This window comes from Rhinoraja longicauda, chromosome 9 (assembly GCF_053455715.1).
Source record: "Rhinoraja longicauda isolate Sanriku21f chromosome 9, sRhiLon1.1, whole genome shotgun sequence".
NCBI lineage: Eukaryota > Metazoa > Chordata > Chondrichthyes > Rajiformes > Arhynchobatidae > Rhinoraja > Rhinoraja longicauda.
Window position 1 is genome coordinate 56,936,688 of NC_135961.1, and position 13,954 is coordinate 56,950,641.

The 13,954-nt window shown below is 47.8% G+C and overlaps 1 protein-coding gene across 16 annotated transcripts in view; it reads right to left on the minus strand.

The window, feature by feature from the left end:
• The window catches only part of LOC144596779 (nesprin-1-like), a 468,061-nt gene that overhangs the window by 17,923 nt on the left and 436,184 nt on the right, over positions 1–13,954 (minus strand). For 15 of the 16 annotated variants that reach the window (XM_078405564.1, XM_078405576.1, XM_078405565.1 and 12 more), the window contains 4 exons: positions 11,193–11,404; positions 7,303–7,503; positions 4,952–5,080; positions 2,853–3,065 (listed from right to left, as the gene is read on the minus strand). In XM_078405564.1, the coding sequence (XP_078261690.1) occupies positions 2,853–3,065; positions 4,952–5,080; positions 7,303–7,503; positions 11,193–11,404 (755 nt within the window). The remainder of the gene's footprint in view (positions 1–2,852; positions 3,066–4,951; positions 5,081–7,302; positions 7,504–11,192; positions 11,405–13,954) is intronic. The other variant, XM_078405563.1, reaches the window with a different exon arrangement.

Below are 13,954 nucleotides of genomic sequence, written 5' to 3' on the forward strand. Positions count from 1 at the left end.
GCCTTAACATGCAGCTACTAAATAGTTTCAATTAAATAATACGTTGCATTTGCAATTGTTGCAATTTATTAAAATTTAATCCACAAGACTAACTCATAAAATTTTCCCAAAGATAGACAGAAAATGCTGGAGTAACTCAGCGGGTCAGGCAGCATCTCTGTAGAAAATGGATAAGAGACGTTTCAGGTTTTAGACTGAAGAAGAGTCCTGACCCGAAATGTCACCTCGGGATACGTTCTCTCGGGATGCTGCCTGACCCGCTGAGTTACTCCTGCATTTTGTGTCCATCTTTAGTATAACCCAGCATCTGCAGTTTATTTTTATTCCAATGCTCCCAACTTGTTGAATCCTCTGTCCCTGTGCTCAAGGCTGACTATGATTTCCTCAGGGAGCAGAGACTCCCTGCTGAAGCAGCACATTCTACATACAACTGGCTCTGCAGTTCCACCATTAATGCAATGGTTTTGAGCACACAATCGACAATAGGTGCAGGAGTGGGCCATTCGGCCCTTCGAGCCAGCACGTGCTCTCCCCTTCCACTTTATTGGTGAGGGTGGCAAATCTGGATTTGATTTGATGAAACTTTACCTCAAGGTTGTTTTAAAATTTTATTAAGTGGATGGGATGGAGTGTCAAATTTTATTAAGTGGATGGGTTTCCAGCCCTTAGGCCCTGTGGGGGGGGGGGCAAGGGGGAACCTGTGGGGGGGGGGGCAAGGGGGAACCTGTGGGGGGGCAAGGGGGAACCTGTGGGGGGGGGAGGGCGGGGGCAAGGAGGAACCTGTGCCGTTGGAAGCAACCAGAGGCCAAGTGACGCTCGATTACATGACCCTGAGCTCACAGTGGATGACCCCAAGTTAATGATGGTACGTGGTGACTCCATGGGAGAAGTGAAATGAGAGCGACTTCTCTTGGTGTAATGGGGTCGCTAATCAGGATTCAAGTTGTGCTGACAATGGAGCTGCAGATTTACGTCCTCGAAAACCTTCTCTGCTCCCTTCCCAGCAGGGGCGGCATGTTGGCGCAGCGGTAGAGTTACTGCCTTACAGCGCTAGAGACCCAGGTTCAATCCTGACTATGGGTGCAGTCTGTACGGAGTTTGTACGTTCTCTCTGTGACAGCGTGGGTTTTCACCGGGTGCTCCGGGTTCCTCCCACACTCCAAGGACGTGCAGATTTGTGGGCTAATTGGCTCCGGTAATGATCGTAAATCGTCCCCGGTGCGTAGGTTAGTACTACGAGTGAACGGTGATCGCTGGTTGCCGCGGACTAGGTGGGCCAGAGGGGCTGTTTCCGCGCTGTGTCTCTAAACTAAACCAAACAAACAGACCCAAAGAATGACTCACACTAATACAATGCACGACAATGGCAGCAATGAGCCCCTCACACACACACACACATACAGATGGTGTGAATCAACACTTGCTAACATTACACACACACACAATTATAGTTGACGTAGACACAAAGCAGCTAGTACATAATTAACAAGTATGAGTGAACAAAGTCTAAAACCATGAATGGTACTTCATGATGCATATGCATTGCCACATTCATGAGCACCAGCTAACAGCACGGACAATGTTAACCCGAATGAACACCAACACTACACACAATTTTAACGTGAATGGCGCAAACTAACATCTGGCAGAATTTTAAAGTGACAAACACCAGTAACACACACAACATCGACGTGAATGGACTCTTTACATTTCATACAATTGAAACGTGAATGAACACTAAAAGCACACAATATTTTAGCATGAATGAACAATGGCTAACACAACACCATTAGAGTATGAGATAGACTGACAGTGCCAATAGACCTTGTCGAGGACAAAGCACCACTTTGGTATGTCCAAGGCAACACAAAATGGTGAGACACTACTCACTAGCATGGCACACAATGGTGTGAACAGAGATTAACACAACAGTTGCAATTATAACGTGAACAAATATTGTTAAGACTCAATTTCAATGTAATGGGGATTAACAAAATATACCCTCTTTATATCTTTGGAACTTCTTGGTCACAGTGCCATAGTCATACATCATGGAAACAGGCCCTTCGGCCCAACCTTCCCATGCCGACCCACATGCCCCTTCTACACTCGTCCCACCTGCCTGTGCTTGGTTCATATCCCTCTAAATCTTTGCTGTCCATGTACCTAATCCAAATGCCTTTTAAAGGTTGTTACAGTACCTGCCTCAACTACTTTCTCTGGCAGCTCCTTCCATATACCCACTATCGCCTGTGTGAAAAAGTTGCCCCTCAGATTCTTATTAACTCTTTCACCTCTCAGCTTAAACATATGCCCTCTGGTTCTTGATTTCCCCTACTCCGAGTAAAAGACTCTGTGCATCTACCCTATCTATTCCCCTCATGATTTCATACACCTCTATAAGATCACCCCTCATCCTGCTACATTCCAAGGAATACACTCCTAGCCTGCCCAACCTCTCCCTGGTTAGCTCAGGCCTTCAAATCCTGGCAACATCCTCTCGAGAGTTTTTGAAACGAGACTGTTTGTTTTAGTTCGTAAACAATAGGGGGGTGGGGGGACAAATTTCAGAAATGTATTACTTAGTAAGAAGTGGTAAATACTATTGCAGCATAAAGTACTCCACCCAGAAAGGTTAGCCACCTCTTCACACCACCAGCAGTGGTGTGAGTTTGTGTGGCCCCAAACTCTCTCGAGTGGTCAGATAAAATCCCAGGGCAAGAAAGATCTGAGTGTCCCGACTAACTTCACCCTAAGCCAGACCACTTCCACATAGACGGTGCTGCATTGACTGGTACAGAATTTCGACATTGTAGAGTGAATGCATTTGTGGACTGATTCTGATGACGTACCGCTTGACTGCCACCGTTGTCCAGGAGTCTCTCGAGCTCTTTCAGGTCTTGCGTGACTTCCTTCAGGAGCAGCTTGAGACGGTTGCCAATGACGTGGACCTTCTCCTTCGCTTCGAGGCAGTCCCTGCCCTCCGCGTTCACCAGCAGCTGGCTGGACATGTCCTGCAGAGAGGCCACCTTCAGCTGCGACTCCAGCAGCTCCCGTCTGATTTGCTAAATCACAATAAGCAAGGATTAAACAAGGAGGAACTGCAGATGCTGGCTTATCCCAAAGGTAGACACAAAGTGCTGCCGTATCTCAGCGGGTCAAGCAGCATCTCTGGGGAACATGGATAGGTGACATTTTGGGTCCTTCTTCAGAGGGAACCATGTTCTCCAGAGATGCTGCTTGACTCGCTGAGTTACGCCAGCATTTTGTTTCCATCTTAAGTCGAAATAAAGCCCCATTTATGAATGAATGAATGAATGAATAAGTTTATTGGCCAAGTATGTGCATATACAAGGAATGTGCCTTGGTGCTCCGCTCACAAATGACAACACAAACATACAGTTAACAATTAAGAATAAAGCATAACCACATCAAAACAATATGGATACATTACGGTCTAAACATGTGGGTGAAAATAAACCAGAGCAAAAAAGAGACTACAGACTTTGGTTATTGAGTAGAACTACCACTCGTAGAAAAAAAGCTGTTTTTATGTCTGGCTGTGGATGCTTTGACAGTCCGGAGTCGCCTTCCAGAGGGAAGTGCTTCAAAGAGTTTGTGGCCAGGGTGAGAGGGGTCAGAGATGATCTTGCCCACTCGCTTCCTGGCCCTTGCAGTGTACAGTTCGTCAATGGGGGGAAAGTTGCAGCCAACAACCTTCTCAGCTGTGCGACCAATCCGTTGCAGCCTCCGGATGTCGTGCTTGGTGGCTGAGCCAAACCAGACCATGATGGAGAAGGTGAGGACGGACTCAATGATAGCAGTATAGAATTGGACCATCATTGCCTGTGGCAGATTGTGTTTCCTCAGTTGCCGCAGGAAGTACATCCTCTGTTGGGCCTTTTTGACTGTGGAGTCGATGGTGGCCCCCATCTTTAAGGTCCCTGGAGATGATGGTTTCAAGGAACTTAAATGACTCCACAGATGTGACTGTGGTGTTGTTGATGGTGAGTGGGGGAGGGGAGGGGGATCTCTTCGAAGATATGTGAGATATTCTACATTTTAGCAGCAACTTTTGTTCTCGTTACAATTATCAAATGTCTAAATGAGTGAGAGATTGAATGTACAACATTCTCACTATGACCGCGTTGGTTTCCTCCCACATTCCAAAGACAGGTGGGGTTGTAGGTTGTGGCCTCTGTAAAATGCTCCTGGTGTGTAGGGAGTGGTGCAAAAGTGACAACAGAACTTGTGTGAACGGGTGATCAATGGTTGGTGTGGATTCGGTGGGCCGAAAGGGCTTGTTTCCTTGCTTTATATTTCAATCAAACAATCACTCCCCTTTTATATGATACTACAAAATATTTTAATCAAACAAATACTTTTGTGTACAAAGATACGACAGCGTGGAAACAGGCCCTTCGGCCCACTGGATCCGTGCCGACCAGCAATCACCCCCTTCACCCATGACACAATTTAGAATTTTTACCTCAGCCAATTAACTTACAAACCTGCACATCTTTGGAGCGTGGGAGGAATCCGGAGCACCCAGGGAAAGCCCACGCAGACACAGGGAGACGTACAGACAGCACCCGTAGTCAGGATCAAACCTGGGTCTCTGGTGCTGTAAGGCATCAGCTTTACCGCTAGGCCACTGTGTCATTCCTTGTGTCCGCATGCCTGCCCATGTACTTCACCTTCCATGTTATCCTCACCCTGAGACATGTCGCCATCTAGTGGGAGTCTGAAGAACATCATTGTGAAACCCTGATTTAAGTCCAATAGTCAGCGGCTAGCTTAGTGAGTGTGTCCAGGTATTGTCCACGCGACTCCTTCACTTTACTCTCTCCCTCCGTGTTACCCTGACCATTATCTGCTCTCCTGTCACACTGATTCACAAATAACATTGACACGAGACGAAGGGCAGAAGTAAAGCCGACATCGGGCTCACCATCAGGGTCTTGTGGTGGTCCTGTAGGGTGTCCTGATCCAGATTAGGATCAATGGGGAGGATCTCATTCCTCCTCCTGTCTATGTTCTCCAGCCAGAGCAGCAGGCCATGGCTCATCTCATGGAAATCCTGCAGATGTAGAAGACGCAAAGTCATTGTCAGGTACATCACGGTAGTTTAGTTCAGCTTATTATTACTGTCACGTGTACCGAGCGAGGTACAGCGAAAAGCTTTTGTTTGCGTGTTAGCCAGACAAAGTAAAGGCGATACATGGTTACAATCAAGCTGCCAACTGTGCATAGATAAATGATAAAGGGTACAACGTTTAGTCCAAGATAAATTTAGATAAACTGGTAGACCTCCCAATTCCAACCAACGGGAAGTTGACTTGGAAAATGTGTAGGAAGGAACTGCAGATGCTGGTTTACACCGAAGATGGACATAAAAAGCTGGAGTAACTCAGCGGATCAGGTAGCTTCTCTGGAGAAAGGGAGCAGGTGACATTTCGGGTCAAGTCTGAAGAAGAGTCTCGACCAGAAACGTCGCCTATTCCTTTTCTCCAGAGATGTTGCCTGATCCGCTGAGTTATTCCATTTTTTTTGCATCCATCTAATTGGAAAATGTCTGCCATTGAGTCTGACCTAGCTCAGAAGCATCTCCCCGAGTCAGAAGGTAAAAGAATTCAAGATCTATTCCAGGACCCAACTCCGCGCTTCAGTCTGATTCTCCCCACATAATGCTCACTTTTCATTTGAGATCCTCAACCAAAAGATCTGGTCTGTCAGATTGTATAAACAAATCCCAAGGGTCTATTTAAAGAATGAAGGAGTCCTTCCAGGGTTCAGAGCAGGTTAATAACCTCATGCAATTTAGCAAAACAGTGATTAGGATTTATCTTCACAGTGACAGAAGTAATACTTGGATATGTTCCTTGTATCAAGTGTGATTCGCTCCGCCTTTGAATAAGGTGCACCCACTATAATAATCAAAGGGCCACTGGAGGAGAACAACATGCAAGGAAGATTTACAAAGATAGCGCCAGCAGTACAACGCTATAACATTCCTCAACCAACCATACTAAAGAAATGTAGACACAAAATGCTGGAGTAACTCATCTCAGGAGAGAAGGAATGGGTGTCATTTCGAGTCGAGACCCTTCTTCAGACTGATGTCAGGGGAGGGGGCGGGACAAAGATAGGATGGAGTCGGAGACAGGAAGACAGTTGGAGAACTGGGAAGGGGGCAGTGATAGAGAGGGGAAGCAGAGACTACTTGAATTGGGAGAAGTCAATGTTCAAACCGCTGAGGTGTAAACTGCCCAAGCGAAATATGAGGTGCTGTTCCTCCAATTTGCACTCTGACAATGGAGGAGGCCCAGGTCAGATTGGGAATGGGAAGGGGAGTTGAAGTGCTGCGCCACCGGGAGATCAGGGTGGTTGAGACGGACTGAACGGAGGTGTTCAGCGAAACGATCGCCGAACCTGCTCTTGGTCTCGCCGATGTATCTATACGTCGCTTGGGCAGTTCACACCCCAGCGGTTTGAACATTGACTTCTCCCAATTCAGGTAGTCTCTGCTTCCCCTCTCTACCACCGCCCCCTTCCCAGTTCTCCTACTAGTCTTCCTGTCTCCGACTACATCCTATCTTTGTCCTGCCCCCTCCCCTGATATCAGTCTGAAGAAGGGTCTCGACCCGAAGCGTCACCCATTCCTTCTCTCCCGGGATGCTGCCTGACCCGCTGCGTTACTCCAGCACTTTGTGTTTCCCTTCGATTGAAACCAGCATCTGCAGTTTTTCTTCCAGTTTTTTCTTCCTACATACATCCCTCTCCCCATCAGAACTGCCCCATCCATCGACTCCTTTAAGTCCAGGCTCAAAACCTATTTCTACTCCCTAGCGTTTGAGGCTCATTGAGGAGGCGCTGTGAACTGTTTGCGTGCTACTGTATGTTTCATTTTTTTTCCTTAGTACCTAATCAGATGTACAGCACTTTGGTCAACGTGGGTTGTTTTTAAATGTGCTATACAAATAAAATTGACTTGACTTGACTTGACTAAAGAAAGTTTAGCTTAAGTTGGGAGAGACAGTGGCGCAGTGATAGAGTTGCTGCCTTATAGATAGTATGATGGATAGTATAGAACTAGTGTGAATGGGTGATCAATGGCCAGCATGGATTCGGTGGGCCGAACGGCCTGTTTCCATGCTGTATCTCTAAACTTAGCTGGTGTGCTGCACAGTGGTGCAGTGGTAGAGTTGCTGCCTTACAGCGCCGGAGACCCGGGACCGATTGTGACTGCGGGTGCTGTCTATGTGGAGTTTGTACGTACTCCCCGCGACCAGCAGTACGTACGTGGCACTGCATGAGGGCATCCTGCAGAGTGCGACGCCACTGCTCCAGCAGGCTGCTGACTCGGTCCCACCGCTTGTTCATTTGGCTCAGGCGTTCCCGCAGCTCCTCGGTGTCGCTGGAGTCCGACTGCGTGAACTCGGCACTGCACAGGTTGACGGACAAGATGATGGCTTTCCGATTATCGACCGCCTTTTGTAGCTGCTGCAACAAGCACATAGGATAATCTGAAGTGCCCTGTTCATCTCATCTGGGCGCCATGATGGCGCAGCAGTGGAGTTGCTTCCTCACAGTGCCAGGGACCTGGGTTTGTTGCTAGTACAGGATATAGGTATCTGTACAGAATTTGTACCGTTTTCCCTGTGACTGCACGGGTTTTCTCCGATTTCCTCCCACATTCCACAGACTCCTCATCTCCTTTCTAAAGGTATACCCTTTTATTCTAAGGCTATGGCCTCTGGTCCTCTCCCACTAGTAGAAACACCCTCTCCACATTCATTCTATCCAGGCCTTTCAATGAGGTCTTTCCTCATCCTTCTAAACTCACAGGCCCAGGGCCTTCAAACGCTCAACATATGTTAACCCAATCATTCCTGGGATCACTCTCATAAACCTTCATCAGGCTGCTTCTCTATGTTATGCTGCTATGCAAATTTATGTTGCGATTAAAATGGGGACTGATTTGTAGACTGAAAGCAATGGAAATGGCCAGTGTGTTGCTCAGCAGTTACACCTCCCTAATACAGGTGGGGTAAAGCATATCAACATTGCAGTGTTACAGGTGGGGGCTATAGCATATCAACATTGCAGTGTTACAGGTGGGGCAGTGTTACAGGTGGGGTGATAGCATATCAACATTGCAGTGTTGCAGGTGGGGCTATGGAATATCAACATTGCAGTGTTACAGGTGGGGCTATGGAATATCAACATTGCAGTGTTACAGGTAGGGGCTATAGCATATCAACATTGCAGTGTTACAGGTGGGGCAGTGTTACAGGTGGGGTGATAGCATATCAACATTGCAGTGTTACAGGTGGGGCAGTGTTACAGGTGGGGTAAAGCATATCAACATTGCAGTGTTACAGGTGGGGCTATGGAATATCAACACTGCAGTGTTACAGGTAGGGGCTATAGCATATCAACATTGCAGTGTTACAGGTGGGGCTCTAGCATATCAACATTGCAGTGTTACAAGTGGGGCTCTAGCATATCAACATTGCCAACATTGCAGTGTTACAGGTGGGGCTCTAGCATATCAACATTGCCAACATTGCAGTGTTGCAGGTGGGGCTATGGCATATCAACATTGCCAACATTGCAGTGTTGCAGGTGGGGCTATGGAATATCAACATTGCAGTGTTGCAGGTGGGGCTAAAGCATATCAACATTGCAGTGTTACAGGTGGGGCTATGGCATATCAACATTGCCAACATTGCAGTGTTACAGGTGGGGCTATGGCATATCAACATTGCAGTGTTACAGGTGGGGCTATGGCATATCAACATTGCAGTGTCACAGGTGGGGCTATAGCATATGAACATTCCCCACCAATGGGAGTCCTCAGAACGAATCCAGATTGCTGAGAGGAAAATCAATCATAATGAAAATGCTTAAAAGAAAACCACGTCGCAATTAAAACAAAATCAACTGAAGTACCAAGCACCAAAACATTGTTGATTTGTTGGCATAGAGTTTGCGTACAAGTTTAATGCATGGTGACTCACGTTGGACCATAATAAAGCAGGATTGATATTCAAGGTCAGTTTACTGAAGCATGACATTTTTGTGTTGTTGTGAACATTGGAGGTTTTTAACCGTTTTACGTACACAGGTTTTGACAAAAGTAGTTTTACTTATCAGTGCTGAATCAGTGCGTTCACGCCCGTTTAAAGGAACACTGATGCGGATCAATCGCAGGAGGGATCCCAGACTGCACTGAAAACACAAGCTCTACACACATTAAGGATGAGAAACGATGTCAGCCATTATAAGGTCCTTCGCGTGCACATGTGGGCGGCACAGTGGCGCAGCAGGTAGAGCTGCTGCTTCACGGCACCAGAGACCCGAGTTCGATCCTGACCCTGTGTGGAGTTTGCATGTTCTCCATGTGACCGCATACGTGCCCTCCACGTGCTCTGGCTCCTTCTCACATCCCAGAGACACGTGGGTTTTTTAGGTTTACACAAACTGCTGGAGTAGTTCCCAGTGGAGTAGACACAGCTACTCAGGTAGGGCAGCTTCTCTGGAGAAAAGGAATAGGTGACGTTTCGGGTCGGAACCCTTCTTCAGACTGAAAGACGGAGGGGGGGAAGGTGGGAAACTGAAAGCGAGAAAAGGCCAGGATAAAATCAGGGCCAGCAAGATGACCTCCAGAAAGGTGGAGTTCTTAACGGCCCATTGTTGGCTGGGGCAAATGGGCTAATGAGAGGGATACAAGGAAGCAAACAGTGCAACTGTTAGGATGACTCGGGAGGATGAGGATATTTATTTCACAAAATGCTGGAGTAACTCAGCAGGTCAGGCAGCATCTCAGGAGAGAAGGAATGGGTGACGTTTCGGGTCGAGACCAGTGTTACTTGAAATTGGAGAAATTAATATTCATACCGTTGAGTTGTAAGATGCCCAAGCAAAATAGGAGTTATTTCATATATTCCAGCAATGTGTGTCTATCTTCAGTAACACACCAAACCCAGCAAAACTACCAGGGTAGAGACACCAATATTGTGTGAGGAACCTTTTTAAGGAGATTGTACCAAAGCATGGACGATCTTTTGTATTTTTAAAATCAGGATAATACAATCCCAGTACATTAGGATCAGGATTGCATTTGGATTGGGAATGGGGGAGTTGGCAAAGGGGAGGGAGAATGTGCCACCTCTCACATTCCCAACCCAAATGCATGGGGAGTATGCTAATTTCCACACGGATAATCCCAGTAGATTTAAACTGTGCCATTTCCCACACTTACACAAAGAGTTACAGGAACATTATTAGATTGAAACTGATGTGAGGAAGGAACTGCCCATGGGTTTCCTCCCACACTCCAAAAGAAAACCATGTTGCAATTAAAACAAAATCAACTGGTTATACACCAAAGGTAGACATAAAATGCCGGAGTAATTCAGCAGCACAGGCAGCATCTCTGGAGAGAAGGAATGGGTGATGTTTCGGGTCATGACTGAAGAAGGGTCTCGACCCGAAACGTCACCCTTTCCTTCTCTCCAGAGATGCTGCCTGCCCTGCTGAGTTGCTCCAGCATTTTGGGTCTATCTTTGGACTAAAACTGATACACTCAACTAGGGACTGAAAGCTTGGTGAAGGAGATGGGGTTTAATAGGCCTCTGAAAGGAAAGGTAGGTATGAGGCTGGGTTGTAGGTATGAGGCTCCCGTCTTTGGAGTGTGGGAGGAAACCGGAGCACCTGGAGAAACCCACGCGGTCACAGGGAGAACGTACAAACTCCATACAGGCAATACCCAAAGTCAGGGTTGAACCCAGGTCTCTGGCACCGTAAGGCAGCAATTCTACGGCTGCACCACTGTGCTGCCCGCCAGTTTAGTTTTGAGACACAGCGTGGAAACAGGCTCTTTGGCCCACCCGTCCATCCCCAACCATCCATCACCCATTCACACTAGATCTACACTGTCCCACTTTCACAGCAACCCCCTGCACTCTCGGGGAACATTTAGAGGCCAATTAACAAACTCGCACATCCATAGAGTGTGGGAGGAGGCCCGTGCGGTCACGGAGAAGGTGCAAACTCCACACAGACAGCACACGAGGTCAGTGCCGAAGCCCGGTCTCTGGCGTTGCGAGGCCAGCTGTGAGTCATTTAGTTTCAAGGTGAAGGTTCATCTAGACACTGCTGGGCAAAGGATAAATGTGGGAGCGTACCTTGAGCTTTTTGATCCGCAGCTCGATGGTCTGGATGTCGGTGCTGTTGTCCAGCCTGCTGAGATGCTCCAGCTCTTCCTCGGTCTCACTCAGCCACTCCCACACACTCACCAGGTCAGAGTTGAACTGCTGCCACTGCTGCAGGTTCTGCTTCATTCTGAGCTCCTTGTTGAGAGCCTGGGCCTGGATCAGCTCCCAGCGCTCGATCACGCCTGCACAGGAAGCAAGACACATTTAGCAGGTCACCTCTAACAGATTTAGCAGGTTATCCCTGCCTCACAGCACCTTAGACCCGGGTTCGATCCCGACTGCGGGTGCCGTCTGTACGGAATTTGTACGTTCTCCCCGTCACCTGTGTGGGTTTTCTCTGAAATCTTCAAGTTTCCTCCTACACTCCAAAGGCGTACAGGTTTGTAAGCTTGGTATAAACGTAAATTGTCCCTAGTGTGTGTAGGTTAGTGTTAATGTGCGGGGATCGCTGGCCAGTGCGGACTCGGTGGGCCGAAAGGCCTGTTTCTGTGCTGTATCTCTAAACTAAACTAAACAAATCTAAACCTCACCTCTGCCCCAATCTCATTCATTATACCTTCAGTTGTAGAAACAGTCCAAATCATTCTGGCATTAAATGTTCCTTCTCGGGCTGAATCTTGAACTAGCCTGGGGGATTCATGAGAATATCACCAAGTCCATAAGATATAGGACATTCGGCCCATTGAGTCTGCTCTGCCATTCAATCTTGGCTGATCTATTTTTCCCTCTCAACACCATTCTCCTGCCCACCCCGTTTTAGAGATACAGTGTGGGAACAGGTCCTTCAGCCCACCGGGTCCACACCAACCAACAATCACCTGTACACTAGTTCTATCCTTCAAACTAGGGGCAACTTATAGAAACCAATTAACCCACAAACCTGCACATCATTGGAGAGTGAGAGGAAACTTGAGCACCCTGAGAGAATCCACGCGGTCACGGGTGGGAATGTACAAACTCCGTACCGGACTTCACCTGCAGTGAGGATCGAACCCTGGTCCCTGGCACCAACTCTACCGCTGTGCCACTGTGCCGCCCTCTCGAAGTCAAGAAGCTCTTGGCCTTGAGATCAACAGGTTTCCAGCACATTTTATTTGCACACGAGATGATAAACTACAAGACTTTTCAGCAATCTATGATAATTCCTTCCTGTCAGCTAAATACACAACAGGAGGTTGAGTAATGTAACACATCAGATAGATTATGGCTCTGACCAACAGTTGTGCACGCAAGTGTGAAACTTGCTTTCACTGAAACTTCAGACTTAGGGTATTGTAACTAAATAAATTGCTGGAGAACCAGGTAGTTCAGTGGCTGCAAGAGGCAGATCAACCACGGTCAGTGTGCGGGGATCGCTGGTCAATAGACAATAGGTGCAGGAGGAGGCCATTCGACCCTTCGAGCCAGCACCACCATTCAATGTGATCATGGCTGATCATTCTCAATCAGTACCCCGTTCCTGCCTTCTCCCCATACCCCCTGACTCTGCTATCCTTAAGAGCTCTATCTAGCTCTCTCTTTAATGCATTCAGAGAATTGGCCTCCACTGCCTTCTGAGACAGAGAATTCCACAGATTTACAACTCTCTGACTGAAAAAGTTTTTCCTCATCTCCGTTCTAAATGGCCTACCCCTTATTCTTAAACTGTGGCCCCTTGTTCTGGACTCCCCCAACATTGGGAACATGTTTCCTGCCTCTAACGTGTCCAACCCTTTAATAATCTGGTCAGCGCGGTCTCGGTGGGCCGAAGGGCAGGTTTCCGCACTGTATCTCTAAACTAAACAAGGAATGACAGAGGAGGCTCAATGGGCCAATTGGCCTGCTCCCCCTTGCCCGATTTTCTCGAGTTGTTGATGGTTCTGCCAATTTTGAAGCATTAGGAGACTTTGAACAGCGATGAACAGCATTCACCCAGAGCCGCACAGTGGTCCTACTCCAGCTCGATGAGATTAGGTACTGATGGTGGAGAGCAACTGCCACCAGTTACTAGACAGAGAAGGCTTCTGGATCGATTCGAGTGTACGCACAAGATGTTTACATACGTTTCCACCAGCCTCGTTTCTGCATCCTGGTGCCTCAATGCAATGACAATGGGGCTGCTGATTTTTCACACCAACGTCTTAGTTTAGTTTACAGATACAGCGCGGAAACAGGCCCTTCGGCCCACCGAGTCCGCGCCGACCAGAGATCCCCGTGCACTAGCACTATCCTACACACTACGGACAATTTACAATTTTTACTGAAGCCAATTAACCTACAAACCTGTACGTCTTTGGAGTGTGGAAGGAAACCGGAGCTCCCGGAGAAAGCCCACGCGGTCACGGGGAAAATGTACAAACTCCGCACAGACAGCGCCCTTAGTCGGGATCGAACCCGGGTCTCTGGCGCTGTAAGGCAGCAACTCTACCGCAGCGCCACCGTGCCGCCCTAATTGCTCTCGATCAATTCGCTGCCAGGCAGCATTTGTGCTACATTCACAGCCCTTTCAACAGCATCTGGAACCACCTTGCCATTCCCACTGCAGTCACGCCCCTTTCAAGACCATCTCTGCCTGCAAACCAGGCACAGGTTTAGAAACTGCAAGGCATCGAAAGACCAAGGTCCAGCCTGCCTTCTGCAGCCCACTACCCACACGATGAAGGATAATGCGATTGTTGTCTAATCAATGAATCCCTGATGCCCCAAATCCCCAGACATGGCTCCACATTCATCTGTTCCACTCAAATACATTA